At 31.0% G+C, this 22,738-nt stretch overlaps 1 protein-coding gene across 2 annotated transcripts; it reads right to left on the bottom strand.

Moving 5' to 3' along the window:
* Positions 1 to 1,780: 1,780 nt before the first annotated feature.
* LOC132759992 (glycoprotein 3-alpha-L-fucosyltransferase A-like) lies at positions 1,781 to 21,445 on the bottom strand. 2 transcript variants are annotated; one of them, XM_060751879.1, is made up of 3 exons: positions 21,261 to 21,445; positions 5,908 to 5,979; positions 1,781 to 3,742 (listed from the first exon to the last, which is right to left on the bottom strand). In XM_060751879.1, exons 1-3 carry the CDS (start codon positions 21,300 to 21,302, stop codon positions 2,708 to 2,710), a joined length of 1,149 nt encoding a protein of 382 aa, XP_060607862.1. In that variant the 5' UTR covers positions 21,303 to 21,445; the 3' UTR covers positions 1,781 to 2,707. The 2 variants fall into 2 exon arrangements, with proteins under 2 accessions (XP_060607862.1, XP_060607869.1); XM_060751886.1 differs by lacking the exon at positions 21,261 to 21,445 and adding an exon at positions 11,905 to 12,028.
* Positions 21,446 to 22,738: the final 1,293 nt, after the last annotated feature.

Here is a 22,738-nt window from a genome sequence, read left to right as displayed (position 1 = left end):
TGTTTCAGCTCAGTTATATTAAAGAATGAATCATAAGCTGGTACTAGGAGGCACTTTTACACTGTAACCCATGAACACACTCAGTCGAACAAAGTCTGCAATTTTCATATAAAATTGCTGTTCTACTACTTCCGAACGATCATTATTATACAAGGTTCTTGTCAACATTTAAACCAATAAAAATAATATGTTTTTTTTTTCAATGAGTAAAGATCTGAAGGCATAAGGTTTGAAACAAATCAAAATAAAACTAACCAGTTCAGGACATCATTGAATAAGGGAATAAGGATTTTTTTTCTCGTTTACTCAGCTCTCATTTTAACGCAAAATTGACATATTTTTCAGACGAAGTCGATGTTTTATTTTATTACGGTTTGTTTATTTACATGATTGGCAAACGCCTCAAACATGCTATGCTAATAGGTAATGTCAACGATAGTATCTTTATATTTGTCTGACATTTGACACAGTTGATCTCCTTTTTAAAGATACTCCACTGAAGATTTTTTGCATGAGAGGACTTGCAGTATTTCCTTCGATTTTTATCTACGTCTTGATGTAATTTCATACCCATTACTCCAGTGCATTATTTGAGATTTCACTAGCAACACTTAGAATAATCATTTTCATTGGGCAAGAAGCTTTTCAGGCACAATATATCATTATCGGACTCAAAATCGCTCTAAATATCGATTTTCTTTTAAATTCTGAATGTATGTCTTTAACATTATTTCAGTTTTTTTAAGGCTTGGGATGCTTTCATTGCATGCCATCTTTCTTTGTTGATCTTTGTTTTCATGTTATGAGTAGCTCCTTTAATTTGTTCTATATTTTTATCATGTGATCATGTAAATTGGTTGGAATTTTGAGATCGACTCTTATTTAATTTTTTGTCGATACTCTGTTTGAATAAATTATTATTTTGTATCAAGTTTGTTTATGGTATAGTGTTCAAATGTACATGAAAGATAAAACAATATACCAGCACCTGGATAACACAGAAAGAGGATTCATCCTTTCTAGTTCCAATATTGTCCTTATAGAATATCGAAGATTTAAAGCACATACTAAAATATATTAAATGTCTTGGTGGTGAAATAATTATAGAACATCACAGATAATGCATATATTGAAAATGACAAGACTAAGAAATTTTTATTGAATATCACTGTTATGCACATATCCAGCCAGACAACTGAACGTCGGCAGTTCTACCCAGGTGCCGTACGAGCCTGTAATTTACAGAGCCGTACCTGTGGTTTTCCTCCACCAATTAAGAAGGTATCGCTTTATGACATTTACTTTAAGTCCAAACCAAATACATGCAATCAGTGACAAACTAACGTTCGAGACTTAAAATAATTTAGACAAATGGAAAGCATAAAAATATACACACTATACCAAAATAGAAAAAAAATCGATAAAGCAAGCCCAGCACGGCAAAATTGACAATGTTGCAAGCTCATTTGATAAAGTTTGTTCATGGACGGTATTGGAAAGTACTAGTTACCGGCTACGCCCCCCCCCCCCCCCTAGCAACGGGTTATGCAGAATCAAAGTCTTGATAAAAAGTATTATAAAAACTTGACTTAGACTGCAATCCTAAATTTATGGGGCTGTGAAAAACAGGGTATTGAAGATGATTACTCGTTTACAACACAAACAAGGGATATTCTAAGAAACGTCTGACCTGTTAGACTGTAAAATACCCTTTTTCACTATACAAAAGGTTGTAACTGTGGATATCCTTATTGGGAATAAAATGCTTAACAACACAATTCTAAAGACTTGTGGCAAATTAATTTGATCAACACGTTTGGAAACAGGTAACCAAACCAACAAACCAAAGACAACGTTTGAAAATAGAAGAGGTCCTAAGACCGGCCTATGAGGAACACTTAAGGAAATTTTAGTAAAAGGAAACAGGATTAAACCACCAATAAGTTCTTGCATGTCGTTCTGAAAGGTAGTACTTGTACCACCGGCGCTAGCAAGTTCATTTTCTTTATAAGTATAATATGGTCTAATGTCTTTTAAAGATCCAAAAGTAATATAACGAGAAAATTATGTTTCATTCATTTTAAACATAACAAAATCTGGGAAATGAACAAAAGAAAATTAGATTAAATCCTTAAGAACGCCCACAACGACAAAATTGAAAATGTTGCAGGCTCGACTTGATTGATCTATTAATGAACAAGCAAGACACCTTTCACGTCTGCTAGCACCGGCCCAAGTAGAATTCACATTTTGCATGAACTGGGAAAATGTTGAACATCCGCAGATGTGTTAAGATGAGGTTACTATAAGTTCTCTACAAATTTTGATAAATTGCAACATTTACGCAAAAAGTTTTTCAGCAACATTAAATCTACCTATCAATTTTGTGACTTACTCTTCAAACACGCGTATATTCATTATTTATTTTAAAATTAAAGGTTGCTAGAAAATGAATGCATAAAAAGCATATTCTATAGACATTAAAAATAGTTCTTTGCGAACTTACATGTAATTTTGAATAATACATGGAAAAGAATAAATGCTCATTCATTTATTGACATTTGTTATAGTTTTTGCATACTTGCTTGAACATTGTTGAACAATTATCCTTTCACACAAATTATGGGTGATTCCTTATTGTTGACATAAAAATAAATCATAAAAACACACCTATGTATAAAAATTTAAACTGCTGTTTAACGTTCATTCATCGCACATCTGTCACGTCCTTTGAATCAATGCAAGGTTTAGGGCCATATGCCCATTCCTTTATATCTGTGATTGTTTTTGCATATTTGCTCTGATTATTCATCCTTTCACATAGGTTGCACATAGCTCTTTGATATACATACAAATACCCAGCTGAGTAATATTGACTTTTCCGCTTTAAATGGGCGGCATACGTTTCAACACTGATATGTTTAAGAAAGTGTGCAAGATCTTGAACGGATTCGAATTCATCGGTGGATACAAATGTTCCCTTGGGAAATATTTGTTTCGTTTCGCCAGGGCTTCCACCACGTACCAACGTAATTAGATCATAATTGAAATTATCGTAAAATTTCTCTGTTATATATTGATGGCAAAACGCATTTTCGAAGGCTAGATAAAACCTATAAGTTGTATTTAAAAGTTTAAAGCAGTCTTCGTCGTGTTTGAGGTTAGTACCACATGTCCACTTTTTCCCACAAAGTCCCAATACTTCAACGTCAACATATTTCTTTAACTTATTTACATATTCCTGACGTTTAGACCTGACATTACAATGAGAAACTATTATTAAGAGAGTTTTGTTTTTCTTTTGTGAAATTGATTCGTAGTCCCTTATTACTTCTGTTTTGTGTTTCAGTATTTCTCCGTATGGCAAATATATGTCAGAATTATCTTTGTCATAAGTCATCGTCCAGTTGAAGGAGTAGTCTTTATTACTATACCACCATGTCCCTGTGTCCTTGTATGAAATAGGAGTTTCGTGAGCTGCGAAAATCCATATCTGGCCATTTGGACGAGTGAAGTCTACTTTCTCTGGCATTCTACGACCATCAAAAATGATAGCCTGACTGATATTTGCATCTGATGTATTTACAGTCATATCACAGTTATTGTATTTGCACTTTTCAAATCCACAATTAAACACATCTGCATGACGTTCTGTAAAGTGTTTAGATGGGTTATACCAGAGAATGCGAAACCTTTCCTTACTTGAAATCATTGGTCCCATCGATGTCAACTGTACTTGAACCTTAAAGAGTAATAACGGAAACCTTTATGAAATGAAATGGCAAATGCGAAGATGCTTTGTCGAAGATAAATAGATAGATTACCTTACCCTTCATGTAGTAAGTTACAGACTACCTCCAAAACATAGAAATGATAAAAAGAAAACACCAAATTTTAAAAATACAAAATTTGTATTTTACCATGTTTGACTCTATATTATAGTGAACTTGTCATTAGCAACCACTTCATTCGAAGGGATCCCTTGGCAAGCGACAGTTCTAGTCTTCTTTTATTGATCTACTTGAATGAAATGGGTTGAAAACCTGAAATCTAGTCTCTTAACATTGGATTTTTACATGACATTGTGAGAAAGATACACCTGGCTTTCGGCACGTCGGTTGCTTTTCTCAGGTGCCTGTTCTTGTCTGAAATAATGCACATAGGGGGACCTAAGGCCTTCATCCACCAGTAAAATAGGAATGTCGCCATATGACTTACATACGGAATACCGTTAGGGCCATCGTGGTTATATTTTATAATCTAGAGGGCGACAATGCGACAGGCCTAAAGTGCGATGCCGACAATAATATAGTGCGGTGACGACAATGCGATAGTGCGACAATGAGATAGTGTAATGGCGACAATGCGATAACATGATGACGACAGTGCGTTAATGCGATTGCAATAATGCGATAGTGCGATAATGATATCGCGTTGTCGCCATCGCAGTATCGTACTGTCCCCATCATGAATCGCACTTTTGTCATCCCGTTAACGCACTATCGTATTGGCGCCACCGCGTTATTGCATTATCGACTTTTGCTTTCCGGTACAAATGCGCACATCGTGTATCTATTTGTGCGGTTCTAAACTGCTGGCGAATAAGCTGACGGTATAGAATATAATTGAGGCACGTCCCCCTCTTGCACCTCAATGTATATTTTCGAAAGGGGTGGCGCCGAAAAAGTGATCAACAATTATCAACGTATACAAGTGTATCGGGATTTAATCAGGTATTTTTTTCACTATTTGAGGCCTCAAAGAAGGTGTGAGAGTGGGGGGTAAATAGCGTCAAAACACGTCTTTACGAGGTAAGTTTACATAGAATAATTTGTTGACCAGTTACACTTACAGTAAAAACCGCTGACCAATTAATAATCTGGAGAAATATGTTATTTTGCCGTGAATTCCTTATGTATATTGTAATATTTGTAAATATAACAGGTTCTACATCTCGCAAACCAATTTGACCACTGTTGAGCAACTAGAATATAAATGGAACTGCTTAGATGGTTTTTAGTGCAATTTCTTTAGCAAATATGCAAAATGTAAAGGCAAGTTTTTCAAACTGTAATGTGAAATAGAGAAAAGTGTATATAATAATACCGCAACCCCAAAAAATATTATTCTTATTCGATAAAAATGAATCGTGTATTTATAAGGAAAAAAAATCTGTCAAAATTTTTAAAGCTTCACACAATTTGTAACATTTTCCGTGTTTTTTTATATAAGTATTTCCCATATCTTTTGATATAAAATGTTACTTTTTATTAATTTATTATTTTATTTAAACAAGTGTTAAGTGTACAAAAAAGATAAAGAAAATATAAAACAAGAAAAAGAATCTATTGACAAATGTGAAATTATTTTTCTATTTTCTATACGGTCAGCTTATTCGTATGAATTTAAGAACCGCCCAATGATATATAGGATGTGCGCATGTGTATTGGAAGACGATAGTCGGCAATAAGATGACGACAATGCGATAATGCGACATTGCGATAACTTGATGACGACAGTGCGACAACGCGATTACGACAATACGACACAGCGATGGCGACAACACGATAGTATTGTCGCACTATCGTATTTTCACCATCGCATTATTGCACTGTCGTCATTGCGTTATCGCACTGTCCTATCGCATTATAGCATTGTCGCCATTGCGTTATCGCACTGTCCCTTCGAATTATAGCATTGTCGCCATCAATTATCGCATTGTCGCATTATTGTACTGTCGTCATCGCATTATCACACAGTCGCCATTGCACTATTGCATTGTCGTATTGTCCTCATCGCACGGTCGCTTTGTCGCCCTCCGGATTATAAAGTAAAACATCGATGGCTCTAACATTATTCCGAACTTATACTGTGATTTGACGTAAAACACAACCGAAAAAAGCTTACCTCATTTGCATTCGATGGTTTTTTCAAAAACCACAATGACAAGAGCACAAACATATGAAGTGAAATGGTTAACTGTAAAATATAAAAGAAATACTGACTAAGAGTCTTTATCTTATCCAAGGATTAAAGCAGTACATATATACACAACACAAACACGAAGTTTGTGTTATATCACATAACTGAGGTCAGATTAAAATTCAAACGTTTCTCTTTTTTGTATTTGTTTTGCTATTTCAAGATTCAATTATGTTAACTATATTGTTTATAACATAATATTCTTGTAAATAGGAATATTTATTATAAAGGATACTTTCAACAAGTTTGTGACTTCATGAGTTAATTTGAATTTATTGTCCCCATATATTGTAAAAAATCCATTAAAAATTTGCTCCTCCAACTTATATTTGTGGATGATCTTGAACTGTAAGTGTTTCTGTGTTAATTTACTGACGGTCACAATATTTAAATACACCTTTTTAAGAAGAACGTTAAACAATATGCGGATCACGCAGCCTACTTGAGTGCAAAAATTCATTACATTTTGTCAAAATTGTGTTTGACTTTAGAATGTATCGGTAGAGTTTATCTTTTAAAAAGAGTTGGGCAGTCTTTTTATAATTTAGATACATGTAGTTTGATATTTTATCCGAAATATTTTCGTTTTAATTTATTAGCCAATCACAATTATAAAAGTCAATATTTTGAAATACGTAACTCAAACTATTTCTTTACTGAATTGTGTAGAAAAAACATGAGGTGTAAAACAATCTACGAATTATATGTTCTATCGAGAATTGGGTAAATAATCAATGAACATTGTTAACGGTTTAATCCGAAGGAAAAAAAATAACTTTAATCGCCAACAGATATTCTGACGCTGATGATTTTGTAAACACAAACAGTTTTTTGGGCCATTTTAAATAGAAAAATGAACCTTTATGATGAGTTTATTAAAAAGAACAATGACGAATTTTTTTTTGTGTGTAATGAGCTTTATTTTTTTTTGTAATGACTGCAGCTGTAAAGTATTGAATACACCTATCACATGTGAAAAGATTAAAAAAGCTGCAAAAACACTTAAGCTTCATAAAGTTGGAGACTCAAATTGTATTAACAAATATTTTTCAAATCATATGCGTCATATTTTTCAATACAATTTAGACTCTATTTAATTCAAAATACATTGAACACATACACTGAAAATTTTGTAAATCATTTAAATGTAAGTGTCACACAAGCAATGTCAGTATCTATGTTGACGTTGGCCGCCTTCCACAGTATCGTTAGAATAGCGAAAAAAAATGGTGCAAATTGATAAATAATGACAATACAATGTTACGGAAAATATATAAACTATGTATTTCTTATTGTTGCAAAAGCAATGTTATTTTGTTAAAGAAAAACTGGATATATATATGATTTATCTTAATAATATTTTGAAAATATTTTAGTAGATTGTATCTTATTTCAAAAACTATTCAAACAAAATTGTGATAATTTTACACAACTGTTACACTCATCTATAGCAAAATCAGTTGTGTTTCAGAAATTTATGAAAATTGTTAAGAATTATATACATACGAGACTATTTTAATATAGTACCTTTCATTTATCACAATAATTAGAATAGCTGAACATACACTTAGAGTCCATGAAGGCAGATTTGAGCAAAATAGAACTCAACGCGGTAAAATCTTTTAGACTAATTCCATCTGGGCTTAATATTCATTTGGTATGTTGACAATGTTAAGGAAAGGAAAAAAATACTATAAATTATAAATATTAAAAGATATTATTATAATCGACCTTCTCTGTGAAAAATTACTGAACTAATTTTTCCTGACAAAAATTAATCTAGCTTAATTTTTGAAAGAATCTATTAAATCAGTAACATATTATCAGTACTTACAATAATTATTTTATTTTGATATTTTGTTACAAATATTTACCAAATATTCAAGAGAAACTCATAGCCTATTTTGAGACAGACACAGTGCTTTAAAACTTTCTTTTAAATTGTTTAACACACGTAGAAGCGTACATTGGATAATAGAACCATTCAAATCTCTGACAAATTTAAAGCAAACATATGTTTAAATGACAAAGACTCTATTAAGTAGCAATTGTGAACACATATCTGCAATCTTTAAATACTGTAGAAAACATGACTGAACAGCTACAGGATGTTTTTTTTCAAATCGGCAGAACTTTCTTTACAAAAACGAAATAAAACTTAAATTCAAAATAATAATGAAAAAAACAAAACAAAAAAAACATGGTTCGGACCAAAATGTCATAAGGTCCGAAGAGACAACCATGACGCTAAAACAAATTATCTTAATCATAGAAATAATGAAAATAAAACAAGATTACAAATTGCCAGTTAACAGTTTGAAAATACTTTGAATTATTATATAAACGAAAATAAAAAAAAATACACAAAAAAAAAACAAAACAAAAAACCCTTAGAAATATGAGCACCAAGAACTCAAAACAATATCGGAGATATTTAAACGGTCTTAAACATAACTCGAAAGAGCATGAGTCACCAACCGTGCTATAAAAAGCTCGGATCCTGATAAAATTGAATTCAACCGGAGCGAATATGTAAGCAATTGTAACGCGTACTACTTTTTTAAATTAGGAAATTTGCGCAAACGCAATTTTAAAATATATTTAAAATCTTAATAAGGCAGCACACCACACTATATGAAGCCGCAGCTTCGAATGGCCAGGGAGGATTTCACGGATATAGTGACTATTGTGGATTTAAATGACTGGTTGTCTATAAAATGCATTTTCAGCATGAAATTTGTTTTTGTGACATGTAATATGATTATTGGCAAATTCGAAATCATGGTTAGAAATCACATGCTGATAATTTTTGATGTCAAGGTCGCCATTGTTTGTAAACATTGCTTAAAAACAGCATGCTCGGTGAAAACAAGTAATTTTACAGGGGGGTACAAACTTTCAGCAATAGCAAAAAATCTACAAGGCCAAGCACCTGTTTCTTTGTGATATGTTGCATGCATAGGGAGTTGCTAAAGCAGTGACAGAGTTTTTGTAGACCGTATATTTGCAGGTATTTTTTGCCGGAGGGACAAAAAATGTTGTTTTGGTCTCGGACCACTATAGATTTTTGGCTTTTACGGAATGAATTGGATTTTTTTTAACTGCCTGACTGTTGCACATGGGATGATTTCATTACAGATTTGCAATGGTATGACATATATGTTCTTAACAAAATGTGTTTTCTTTTTCCAGGTTGTGTAGTTTGGGATCAGATTTATCGGACATATTGCTTGTAGGACATTGACGGCAGAAACTTGAAATTTAGTGTGGAGTGCTACCTAATGAAAAGGCAGCAAGACTTCCGATAATATTTCAAACGAGTATAAAAAAATATATACTCAAAACCTTTAATTGCCTATTTACACACAATTTTTCAATGTAATTTTAGATACTGGTTTTATCCCAAACTCCTGGTTAGAAGGATAAATTATACAAATATATCAACATTAGGGCGATTCGAAGAAACCGGAATGCTATCGCCTAAATTAATTTTAAGTACACGTTGAATATTATTAACTTCTGTATTTAAGAATGGAACAGATTTATATTAAAAATCAAATAACTTTCTTACTAAAAACCAGGCTGGCTTTAGAAAATACTACAGCTGCTCAGACCATATTTTCACGTTACATGATTTCATAGAAATTCTAGAGAAAAAAAAACAACAGAAATTATTCTGTAATTGTTTTTTTCTGCTGCATTAAGATTGAAAATAAAATTTCACCCTGTCTGACGCCTGTATTTGATGAGAAAAAAAAAATCAGAAAATTCTCCTAAACGCGTTATTCATGATTTTATATTTTGATACATATTTAAAATTACAATAAATATGTTTCCCATTTATTCCCGTTTTGATTGGGTTTTACCGTAAACCTACTTTCAATAATTAAACAAAATTTTGTAGCCATTGGACCCGAACTGAAATCACTGAAGTGTAAAAACGTGTTTTTGTTTCAGCATCCGTTTTCGATGGTCGTCTCCGGGCCTAGCGGTAGCGAAAAAACTGAATGGACTGAAATATTGCTTTTATCCGATATAGTAAGTCCGCCACCGGAGCGCATCATATGGTGTTACGGGCAATGGCAGATTCTGTATGACGAACTTCAGCGTAGAATACCCGTGATAGAATTTGTACATGGCATTCCCGACTACTTGAATAGTCCAGAGTATATTGACGCGCGTAAAAGGAACTTGATCGTTTTTGACGATTTGATGACAGAGGTCAAATGCGACCAGAGAATCGCCGATCTTTTTTCCAAAGGAACATATCTATCATGTATCTGACTCAAAATTTATTTCATCTAGGAAAAGCCTGCAGAGATATTGCGTTGAATACGCAGTACCTAGTATTGTTCAATAACCTTATTGACAGACAGCAGGTGGCTACGTTAGCGAGAAGAATATATCCTTCCTCCTATAACATCTTTATGAAACACTTCGAACGAGCGACATCGAGACCGCACGGTTATTTAGTGGTAGACTTGAAATCCTCTACTTCAGAACATGACCGTTTGTGCGAAAACATCTTTGAAAGTCAAGCTTGGAAAAGACAGCCTGCGGATGATTACGAAAATGAGTTTAGTGGAGAAGGAAACTTTTCTGACAATACTTTAAATGATGATGTTGATGATGATTAGGAGGAGGAGGAAGATGAGTCAGAAGATGACAATATTGGAATGAAAAGAAAGTCTTTCTTTACGGGACCTCCTGGTAAGCGCATAAAAGAGGAACAAAAAGAAGAACGTGCACGTCATGATGTATGGGATCGAAGATTTCAGAAGCCCCTCAGACAGGCTAATTCGGAACAATTTAAGGAACGACTCTTTCGATGATGCTCTTTCTCGCACTGCAAATGATGTGTTGCCGCATTTGAGGAAAATATTGAGACAAAATTATGCACAATTTCTCATTGACTTTTACGTATTGCAAAGGACCCTACTCAACAGCAAATTTTCCAGTCCGCGAGGAAACTTAGACATCAACACGATATGAGTTTTAAGGAATCTATTCGACAAGCCATTAAACTAAGAAAAGATCTGTTTGAGGTTCTATGGCCTAGTCATGGCATTAATATTTCTAATGATGAGAACGATAAAAACGATGAGGAAGAAAATGCGTAAGAAGGATCACCAGTCTTAAGTTTATAACGTTACAATGGGCTCCTTGAAATTTTGACAAGTTAACATGTCATTTGCACAAGTCATCACGATACTTTGACAAGTTAACATGCTGTTTGCACCACATGTCATCATGATAATTTGACATGTTAGTATGGTGTTTGCACAAGTTATTATAATACTTTGACTAATTGCGAAAACTACCCCATTCAAACATTTCATTTTTTACGTTACTGACGAATTAAAAAAAGATATATGTCAATGCGTACATCCTTCATCAATAAAGTAAAATCAATCCAAAAAAGAGCTGCAAAAATTATACTTAATAGGCCGATACGTTCACCAACAATAGATCTTTTTAATAAACTTAAATGGCTGAAATTCAATTTTAGGATGAAATACTGCATAGCAATACATCTTTAAATAATTTTGAACCATTGTATATGAGTGAAAGTTTTAGTTTCTCTCACAATGAATTGCATAATTCACTAAAGGTGGTAGTCACAATATGAATATATGGTGTCATAAAAAATAGCTCTTTTTTTTAAAGAAAAGGCCAGCTTTACTTATCCGCAGTTTCCCATACATAGTTTACTTATTCTCTTATTCAAATTAGACATGTTCGATGAGAATTTCATAGATTTCAATATTTTTTTTTTGATTTTTTGAAGATCTTTTAGTCAAGAATGAGCTTAGTATATCTTTAAGCATTATTTTGCTATTATCTACACGAATACAGAACAAATATCAGAACAAACCATATGCAATTTACATAGTTTAGCAATCATCAAAATAAAACACAAACCAGGATAAATCCTTTTAGTTTAGTTAAACGTATTCCTGACATATTGATTCACAAATATTGCACGTTTAAACGGCGACTAAAGTATCGTCTGTGCTAATACTTCTTTGGCTATTGGTTTAAATAATAACCTAATAACCTCTAAAACGTTTTTTTATAATGTAGGATCTGATAATCAGAGCGTTGGACCATTTTGTTATATTGAAGTACATGTAATATGAATCTGTTTGATTAAGGCCAACGCCATATCTTGTATGGTTTATAATTATCGGTTAAATCAGTCGCATTATGTTTCGGTGTTTTACGGGGGGGGAACTATAGTCCAACCTTAATTATTAAAAAAGGAATAACGTATCCATTTACAAGCTGATAGTTTAAAGCTATAATTATGGGTGTCGTAGACCACAAAGGATTTCTTTTGAAGGTCATATGTGTCCAAAATAATGTTTGAATAATGGTTTTAAAGTATGTAAGATGCGTGTAGCGTTGAATGTGAAATAATTTGATATGATATACATGTAAAGGTAAGAAACAAAAGTAAACAAAATGGTAATTTTACTTATTCCATACAATAAAATGTGTATATATGGCCAATGTGTATTTTTTGAACTTGTAAACCAACATCAAAAATAAAAAAGCTTTTGGGAAATAAAAATGTCATTTTTGTATGCTTAAAGGCACATTATGCCTTAGAAATCCAATTTTATTGCTATTCTTTAGAAATATCAAACATGTGTTTAAGAATGTTTAAATAATAGATTAAGAGCATGTAAGATGTTTTACAACTGGAAAAAAAGAAGCGCTAAACATGCAGATATGTGTCGTAAAGGTAGCAAAATGTCAACAAAGTAGTTCTTTGACTTCCATACTCACTAATTCACTATAATTATACCAATTGCCAACAAAACTAAAGATGCAAAAGATATTACGTGTAATAGCAGATGAGTATGTCTAAGCAAACTGTAATAAGATAAAAAGTAAACAGTTTTGAGACTTAATGGGTCTTTAATAGGCCTTTACTTTTGTCCATTTAGCGGTTTCAAAAAAAAGTAATAATAACATAAATCAAAACGTTTAAAATCAAATCATATACTAGTAGTATACATGATTTAGGAGAACAAAATAGATCAGATTAGAATCGTTTATTGGCATTACAGATATATATAAATATATGTTTGCTTATGTATGTGTATATGTTTTATAATGCTGCTATGATACTTTAAAGCTGTATTTTTCCATGTCATCCAAACTATTTTAAGAAAATAAAACTTAAGAAAAATGTTCCAAAATTATAAAGGCACATTATGCCACAAAAACAAACAAATTTTTACTTCTTTCAAAAAGGCAAATTATGAGTTTTTGTTACCTGAAGAAAATACCAGTAAATGTTAAAATATTTGTCATAAAAGTAGCAAAATTATTTCTTTGTTCAATTAACAATATTTTACTTTTATATACAATAATGAATGTTCAAAATTTTCTTGGAAATTAGCACGCTGCTTTAATGCTAAAATGTATTATTCAAAGTTAAATTGCAGTAGTATTTAAGTGTCGTGATGTTTTGGTGTTGTTTAAATAAAATCGTGAAACTTGACAACCTTGAAATCTTTGAAAAATCATGATAAAATCATACAAATATAGACAAGTAAAATGGTATAGTGGTGAATAAAAACTCTTAAAGAAAAAAAAACAGACAAATTATAATTTACGAATTTAAAGGCCGACTATACCACAGAAATGTTGGTAATTTTATTTTGCAATTTTCTTTTATTTTTGTTGTAATTTTTATTGTCTTACTGGCCTATTACCAGAACCCTTTTTTTCTTTTGTTGTAAACTGGCAATAAGTAAAGTTATGGTGAAATATTTCTTAAAAGTAATAATATTCATTCCCTTACCCCGTTTATCCTGAATTTTTATAATTTAATTGTGAAAAATGACTCATGAATTAAAGCCGATTGTAAGATTAAAAGTTTTTTTCATTATCGTTATTATTATTATTATTATTATTATCATTTTTATTTTTATAATTATAATTATTATTATTATTATTATTATTATTATTATTATTATTATTATTATTATTATTATTATTATTATTATTATCATTATTACTATTATAATCATTATTTTTTTTTTATTATGACTATTATTATTATTATTATTATTATCATTATTATTACTATCATTATTATTATTATCATTATTACTATTCTAATCATTATTACTATTATTATAATTATTATTATTATGACTATAATTATTATTATTATTTTAATATTATCATTATGATTATGATCATTATCATTATTATTATTATTATTATTATTATTATTATTATCATTACTATTATTTTCATTGTAATTATTATCATTATTACTATAATTATTATCTTAATTATTATTTTTATTTTTATCATCATTATTATCATTATCATCATTATTATTATTATTTTCTTTTTATTATTATTATTTTTTATTATTATCATTGTTATAATTATTATTTTTATTTTTATTTTTTTACTTTTTGCCCTTTTTTTCCTTTAAGATCTGAATAGTTTACTTCGGAATCCATAATTACCGAAGAAAGGTCATTGAATATTGGGCTATAGCTATACCACGCTTATACGCATTTTGTGGGCGTATAAACATTAAGCAAAGTAAAAAAGTTATTTGATCTGGGTGTATTGAATGAAAAGTATACACTCTTATGGACACAGGTAGTTCACGATTGTATAAAATAAATAGAATCTTTACACATTGAATGTCAAATATGCAGAGGATAATTATTCAACTGTTTTTTGTTGTTGTTGTTTTTTGTCTATAAACCCAGGGTTTAATTTCATCGAGTGGTATGAAAAAATATATATTTTATGAGTGGCGGTAGCCACAAGTGAAATATAATAAATTTTCATACCACAAGATGAAAATAAATCCTGTATTTATAGAAAAGGAACTTGAATTTTCTGTTTATTAGATACATTTTCTATTTTTTCTGACATTGCAATTTGAAAGACTTTGCCTTAAATTTTGTATATTGGCTGAATTTAGAAAAAAAGTAATTAACCAGTAAAAATGCCAAAAATATGTTTCACTGCAGTAAAAAAAAATTACAGTTGAAATAAGGTAAATGAAAATGCGCACTTTATTTCATCAATATTTCTCAATACTGTATTTATAAGTATATAATAAATATTGTAACTTTTTCATAGATTAATTTACATTTCGTATAATGGTTTACCTGCTAACAGTAACTGATTTCAACAATGCGAGGAGTGCGGACCAAGATCAGCGCCATCTTATTCATGGTCTGCACTGTTCACTTCTCAGTCAAGTACATTATATTTTGAAATTTTACCTCAAAATAATGAAATGGTTTTCAAAGTTGGGCAAATGTGTTTAAGGATTATTTTGAAGGGTGGTGGGTGGTTGTGGGTTGTGTTATTTTATTATAACTACTTTATCGCCAATTTCTGTTGTTGTTGTAGTTTTTTTTTTTTTTTTTTTTTTTTTTTCTTTTCTTTTTTTTTTTGTTCAGTTACAGAATCAGCAAAAGATTACTGTTTTCAATGCTTACCATTTTTTTAAATGTAAACCCTAGGAAAAGTTAAGCAATTGTTGATCTATATTTTAAATATTTTGTATAATATTATGATGATGCCAATTTATCACGTTCTTTCGATGTAGTATGACCGCAAGTATATTGTATGAGTGCAACTTAGTAGAGCCATCAACCCTTAATAAACTGATCGGTGAAAATATATAAGTTATCACTCACTCAATTATTCACTTATACCATGTTATAGTCAAAATACGTAGATTATTTTATGGGCGGGTATAATAACATCTGTCTTAAAAAGTTTATATATATATATATATATATATATATATATATATATATATATATATATATATATATATATATTATATAATATATATAATATATATATATATATATATATATATATATATATATATAATATATATAAAAATATATATATATATATCAATGTTGAAATAACTAGATTTGGTTGGTTGTTTTGAGTAAATGAATTTAAGTTTACCCATGCATTCACTTAAATTTTTATATCATATATTTACAGTTAAAAAAACCAATAAATTATGATGCTAGTGATGGAAGCCTTAGGATTGAAGTTGATAGATTACCATTTTCTGATTTTTTAGACTATGCTCCTACCACAGAAGAAAAAGATAAACTGTATAAAGCAAATTTGGGTGAAAAGAAGATATCTTTTGAAAAAATGATGATGCAGGCTAATTTAAATGTCGCATTGAGGAGCATTATCCCAAATTGGATGGCATTGGTGGTTTTGAACTACTTAGAACACAGGCCAGAAGTAGATGCGACTTAGAAGTGATCAGTGTGCCAACAGGCGGCTGTACTGTTAACTTTCTGTCAAATTTCAGTAACCTTGGACAGGCAGTGTGTTACATAAGGCCGATTCAGAATGATCTTTCACTTGTGGGTCAAGAATTCTCAGTAAGTTTAAATTAACATAATCATAATGAGGTTCATCCTCTTACAGAGACTGATTTAAAGATTGCGTTGTAAATACCTTACTTAAATTGCTAATTACATATTATTTTAACCATTTAATGGTTAGTATTCCAGTTAAGAACTGATTATCGAGACAATATTATTGTGGATCAATTTTTAATTCTGATTAATGTCTTTTTTTCAGTTTCTCCAAGTTTAATTTTATTTTATATAGAGGATAAAAAGTTTTTTTTCTATGTACTATATGTAAGTTATGTATAACAGATCTTGCCATCAATAGAGCTGATTAAATTAGTTTTTGGGCCAATAAAGTGCCCCCTCTCTACAACAACATGCTTTTGGAGACAATATTTTTGTTTGTTGTACAGAGGGAGTTGCTGAAAGGAGGTAAAATTAAGAACGATCTGAATGTATGGGAGACTTCTGCTCTTATTGTAATAGGGAGGGAATTGTTGTTGAGAGGGACATTCAAGAGAGGAAGTACTTTAACTGATTTCTGAGTAGGCTTAAGAATGATAAAAAAATTCATGCAACTCTGTTAGTAAGAATCAGTGTTACTGTTACTAAAAATATAAACTTGATTTCCTATCAGATACTAGTTTTGGAAAACATATTGATGAGCCCTTTTTTGTTCCATTTTTGGGTCCGGTATTGAGCTGCATTCGCCTAATTGAAAATTACATGTAATTATCCATGTAATTATCCTCCCCAACTATTCAAAAAAAAAATCCCCAAACCAAAAATAAAAAATTGATTCCATAGTTTTTGAGATGTTTTCTATAGACATGTATTACGCGTATGTTTTATACACAGAATGAAGTGACATCAGCATCAGTGTCGATAAAACACTATGTTTATTCTTAATGAATTCACTTCAATTGTCCAAGATTTTGATAAATTGATGATTAAGACTTGATATACTGTACATATATGTTTACTAGTATTACAATTAAGTAACTCATATTTACTAAATTATTTGTTCTTTTCTGTCAATCTTAGGTATTACTTATCAAACTATTTTTGTTGTATAAGATTTACCAGTTGTAAGGTCATCAAAAGCATGTTAATGTTAGGATTTCATATTTATTTAATAGAAACTGGGAATTATTAATGTTATGTGCATACATGTATATCTTAGTGTATTGATATGATGAAACTTATAATATTTAAAGAGTTACAGTTATGTCATTATTATTTAAAGGGATGAGACTTTCATTTAAAGTTATAAATGATAATACATGTATTGATTGAAATGTCCTTAAACTTGATCAAGCAATATAATTAATAAAGTCTCAAAAAATCATATTCTGAATAGAACTAATTCTAATTTTAACATAAATTACATGTGCATAGTTTGAAAAGGACAGCTTCTGTCTTATCTATTTTTAATGTAGGGCTCAACTGGGCTCAACCTCCAGGTCTCCTGAGTCAACCCGACAACATACTTTACATAGAGTAGATTGTTACTTGCCCTTGAATAAATTTGTGCACTAAATTAATAGTTGGTGATTTGTGCCACATGAAAACCAACATAGTACAAAAAGTAACTGGGCGCCAGATGAAAACATGAAAATACAATCTACCACAAAGTGGTTCGTTTGTTGCATTTTCATGTTTTCGCACTGGATGCAAAATACAAATCAGGCTTCATAAAATTTCTAATCATAGACACCGCTGCAAGACATTTGTTTTGGAAAACTTGTTCCGGTTAGGTGGTTTCCTGCTTACATTTGTTAGTGCATGATTGAACGGGAAACCAGCTGCAATCGTGCCAATCGAAACTTTTCGGCCCTTTCCGTCACTCTTCGGATTAATGATAATAGCCGATGTAGTTCCGATTGCAATCGTGACAATTCGGGCGATTCCGTCATACTGCGGAATCAGACGTAGTAATATTACGGAAATCTAAGCTATTTTAGTTACTTCGGTAATCCCAGTTTGTTTATATAAATAGGTTTTCTATTTTTACTTTATTCCGTTTCAATTCTTTTTCAAGACGAAAAAGTTAGCTTATAGTTTCTTTTATAATTGGTTTTTGTCTTTATAAGTTTTATACAATAGAGTATGGTTACTGTAGTAGTATTCCGTCTCCAAAGGGCGGTCCTGCTTATCAAAAGATCGTGACCGAATCACGCAGAATATTAGTGCATGATCAAGTTATATTTAGATCTACTGTCAGATTGGTGAGGTAATCTAAAACTAGCCCATGCATATCATTTACCTTGCCACGTGCTGATCTCCTGTGTTGTCGATCGTGTAACATATAGTTGATACATGCTTATTAATTGTTACCACGTAACGAAGTCTTTTAGTGCATTTACTTGTCTCTAAAGCTGCTATATAAATGAAATAAGCAACTGCCAAAACGAAAAAAACCCTACATATCCATTTAAAAGTGAATTTTTTTTTTTCGAGAAAAAAAAATAAATAAACCCATTATGATATACAAATACGTAATTAAAAAAAATTGTGATAATTAATTGAAACAAAAAAAAAACAATTTTAAAGGGAAGGGATGATGGCACAACTGAGCAAGCCTTTCCTTTTAAAAGGAAACTTTATCTTTTTTCAATATACCGTAAATTTGACTGATTTTTAAATTAGCAGTTTATATTAAATTGAGATAAGATAATTAAATACCATCCGCTCGCATAATATAAAAAGATATTCAAAGGTCGGACAAACAATATGTAAAGCTGGTACGGATTCGGATTTATGCGCCGCAATATGCGGTCCTGTTCCAGAGTTCCTATGGATGCAATATTATTTAAAGTTACATTAAATAAATATGTAAAAATATATTTCCCGTCGGCCTAAAAAACAAGCATTATACAGTTTCATAAGCCTTTTTAACAGTTCTGTTGTAAATCTCATCAAATATTGTTCATAAATTAGGATTTTAAACGGAAAACCCCACGGTAACACTAAAGTTCGTATACGAATTTTAGCATGCAAATGAAGACAATAATCAGCTCGTGTATGCGCTTCGTCACAGTGTTATAGCTGCTTTCCTGAACACAGCAATTATGAGAATTTCTTATGCAATCACACTTTTACCGTTTTAGCTTCACGGTGCACTAGGCCTGGGGTTCATAAAAAAGTAATCATCTCATAAAAAGGACTAAATTTGTACGAAAACATCCGTTACAATGCGGAAATATACCGTTAGATTAGAGCTGCTGCACATAGTCATGTTTGTTGTTTTAATATTGATGTACGGATGAACCGAATGCGGAGTTTCTCATGCAAACAGAAATAATTATTATTGTACTTCCGATTTCGCCACAATGAGGTTGCCCATTTTTTATGCGTATAAAACTTATTTTGGTTGTCTTGACATCAAAATAAAATGGAGTCGATATGAAACCAAATTTATTTATAAATTGTCGCCATTTCTGTTTTTATGAAATTTATTTAATGTAGCTTTAAATTCATGATGACAAAAATTGACAAACAAGCTTACAACTATGGTACTATTGTGCAAAATGAAAATTACATAACTTAATAGTGTACAAAAATTAAACCTATTTACAATTAAGTGTAGTTAATTTACATTTTTTTTAAATGTTATGCTTCCCCTAGTACACCATATATATTTCTTTAAAAAAACAAGTCAAAGAAATATTAACTATATAGGTAGAACTTTATTTTAGTTTAAAGTATTGAAACTGTATATAATATATAATATATATATATATATATATATATATATATAATATATTATATATATATATAATATATATATATATATATATATATATATATATATATATATATTATTAATAGCATTAACAGACAATATTTTTTTTATTTTATTCTTCTGGTACACCACACTTTTTTTATGTTCCCTGTTCGACTTAAACGTAACCTTATCAATGAAGCTATTTTTAGTGTTGTCAAAACATTGCTGCACGGTAATACAGTTTTTGTATCATAGTTTGGGACCTTTGTCAAATTAAATCGTATACATATGCATGCACAGAGCGTTAACTAAAAGTCTGGTATTAGTTTCCTTAAAAATAATATGACTAAAAGTCTGGTATTAGTTTCCTTAAATATGTCATTGCACCCCATAAAATCAAAATGCACGGTTGGTTCTCTGAATAATTTAATAAAAAATTGCGAATTATTGAGTGTCAGTCGGATGAATGAATGAAAATTTATAACCATTATCCACTAGTATCTGATTTCTTTCCTTGTTAAATCAGAAGGCCGTACTGTAAATAAGTATACATTCTATACGATATAATATTACATTTCATAAAGATTTGATGAAGAAGAACTTTGTATTTGCACTTAAGTATCAATTATTAACGATTGTCGCTCGCTCGTCCTATTTTCTTTCGAAAAAAATTAATTGTCAATTTGGTGTAGCCTTAGAAGGGTGTTCAAGAAACGGTGGTTACATAACAGTAGGAAATATTTCTAAAGAAACATTATTGTTACTTAATCAAGGATAGAGCTTTAAGTTATAAGTGATAAGTGCTACACAGTCTCTTTGTTTAAGTGAAATAAACGTATTGATTTCACACAAAGTATCAAATATTATGTTTAAAATTCTATAATCTATAGAAGGTATTCGCAATATGAATATAATAGTGTCATATAAAACTAGCATTGTTCTTTAATCCAAAGACCAGCTTTACTTATTCGCAGCTTCCCATACATAGTTGACTGATTCAAATTAGACATGTTTAGTGAGAATTTCAAAGATTTCAATATTTTATTTTTGCGCTTAAGCATTATTTTGCTATTCTCTACACTACACGAATACAGAACAAATATCAGAACAAACCATATGCAATTTACATAGTTAAACAATCATCAAAATAAAACACAAACCAGTAGAAATCCTTTTAGTTTAGTTAAACGTATTCCTAACATATTGATTCACAAATATTGAACGTTTATACGGCGACCAAAGTACCGTATGTTCTAAAAGAACAATTTTAACATCAAGGTTACAATATATCCAATGAAGGATTAGTATCCAAACGTGCCTTATACAATATGAATAGCACACGCAGTGGAGCCAGTCACTATACTAGTACTTGGTATCGACTTTTTTACGATATGCGTTGTATATCTATTTCAATTTGTTTGTTTTGATTGGGTTTTACCTCACACCGGTACACTATTGGTCATATGGCGACGTTCCAGCTTAACTGGTGCTGGAAGACCTCAGGTGCCCTTCCGTGCATTATTTCAGGCACCTGAGTAGAACCACTGAGCTAGCTGGATAGTTTCCTCGCACGAAAGAATTCAAAGTTCCTGTCGGGTTATGAGCCCACAGTTGTGAGGGGCAAGCGATTTTAAATCAACGACCTTAACCACTCGGCCACAGACGCCTTGATTTTGATTGAAAGACCCTGACTAATATAAACATGTCATACATTGTCGTACTCTAACAAAGATAATATATACTTCTTTAACTATTGGTTTAAATAATAACCTTGGTAACAGTAATTGAATTTTCTAACCAGTGCTTGGCTAGAAAAAAAGGAACGACCGAATCGGTGTGAACAGATGAACCTGTCACTCCTAAATCTGTTACCGTATAGTATGTGTATCGTATGTATGTACCCTTTTAAAAGCTAAGACAAAGTCATTGCTTTTTTATTTAAACATCTAAAACATTTTTGTATAATGTAGGATCTGATTATCAGAGCGTGAAACAATTTTATCCGTGAATCTTTGTATTATATTGAAGTACATGTAATATGAAACTGTTTGATTAGGACCATCGCCATTTCTTGTGTGGTTTATAATTATCGATTAAATCAGTCGCTTTAAGTTCCGATGTTCTACGGTGGAAAAAAAGAACTACAGTCCAACCTGTAAACAAAGGCCATTCAAATAAGAGACTGAACATAGCCTTTAAAGACAAGTGGCCTTTACTTGGAGGTTAATAAGATCTTTTTTCATTTGCAGGTAATTTATATCTATATTATCAATAAAGGTTTATCGGAGAGTGGTCTTTATTCGCAGGGTGATCTTTATTCGGAGATTGTGTTAAACACAGGTTTGACACTTACTCTATATCAATCGTAATTTCACCAGGACACGGTACCCCTTATAAATAAGACCTTTAATCAAAATCCAAACGATAAGCATATTCTGTCTCATTGTTTACTGTTTATTTATTTATTTGGTCCATAAAGAGAGGATATTAAATAAGTACTGAAATTATCAAAACAGTTGAATAAAAGTTTTATATGCGAATCTTTGGCGAGCACAACGTAATTTTATTCAACGAGTTCAGTGAACTTTGTATTGAATGTACAGAAATACTAGAACTATCACTAAATGTGATTAATACC

Source organism: Ruditapes philippinarum, unplaced genomic scaffold, assembly GCF_026571515.1.
Source record: "Ruditapes philippinarum isolate M1 unplaced genomic scaffold, ASM2657151v2 ctg510_1_1_1_1, whole genome shotgun sequence".
Classification (NCBI taxonomy): domain Eukaryota; kingdom Metazoa; phylum Mollusca; class Bivalvia; order Venerida; family Veneridae; genus Ruditapes; species Ruditapes philippinarum.
Note: the sequence above shows the minus strand (reverse complement) of the source record. Positions and strands in the feature narration are given on the sequence as shown.

Bases quoted from the DNA above. Each gene is read 5' to 3' on its own strand.
- LOC132759992 (XM_060751879.1), bottom strand. From the start codon at position 21,302: ATGTTAGGAATACGTTTAACTAAACTAAAAGGATTTCTACTG. The intron at 5,980-21,260 runs GTTTGTGTTTTA...TATATTTTACAG, and splicing joins AACTAAAAGGATTTCTACTG to TTAACCATTTCACTTCATAT. The intron at 3,743-5,907 runs GTAAGCTTTTTT...TTACTCTTTAAG, and splicing joins AACCATCGAATGCAAATGAG to GTTCAAGTACAGTTGACATC.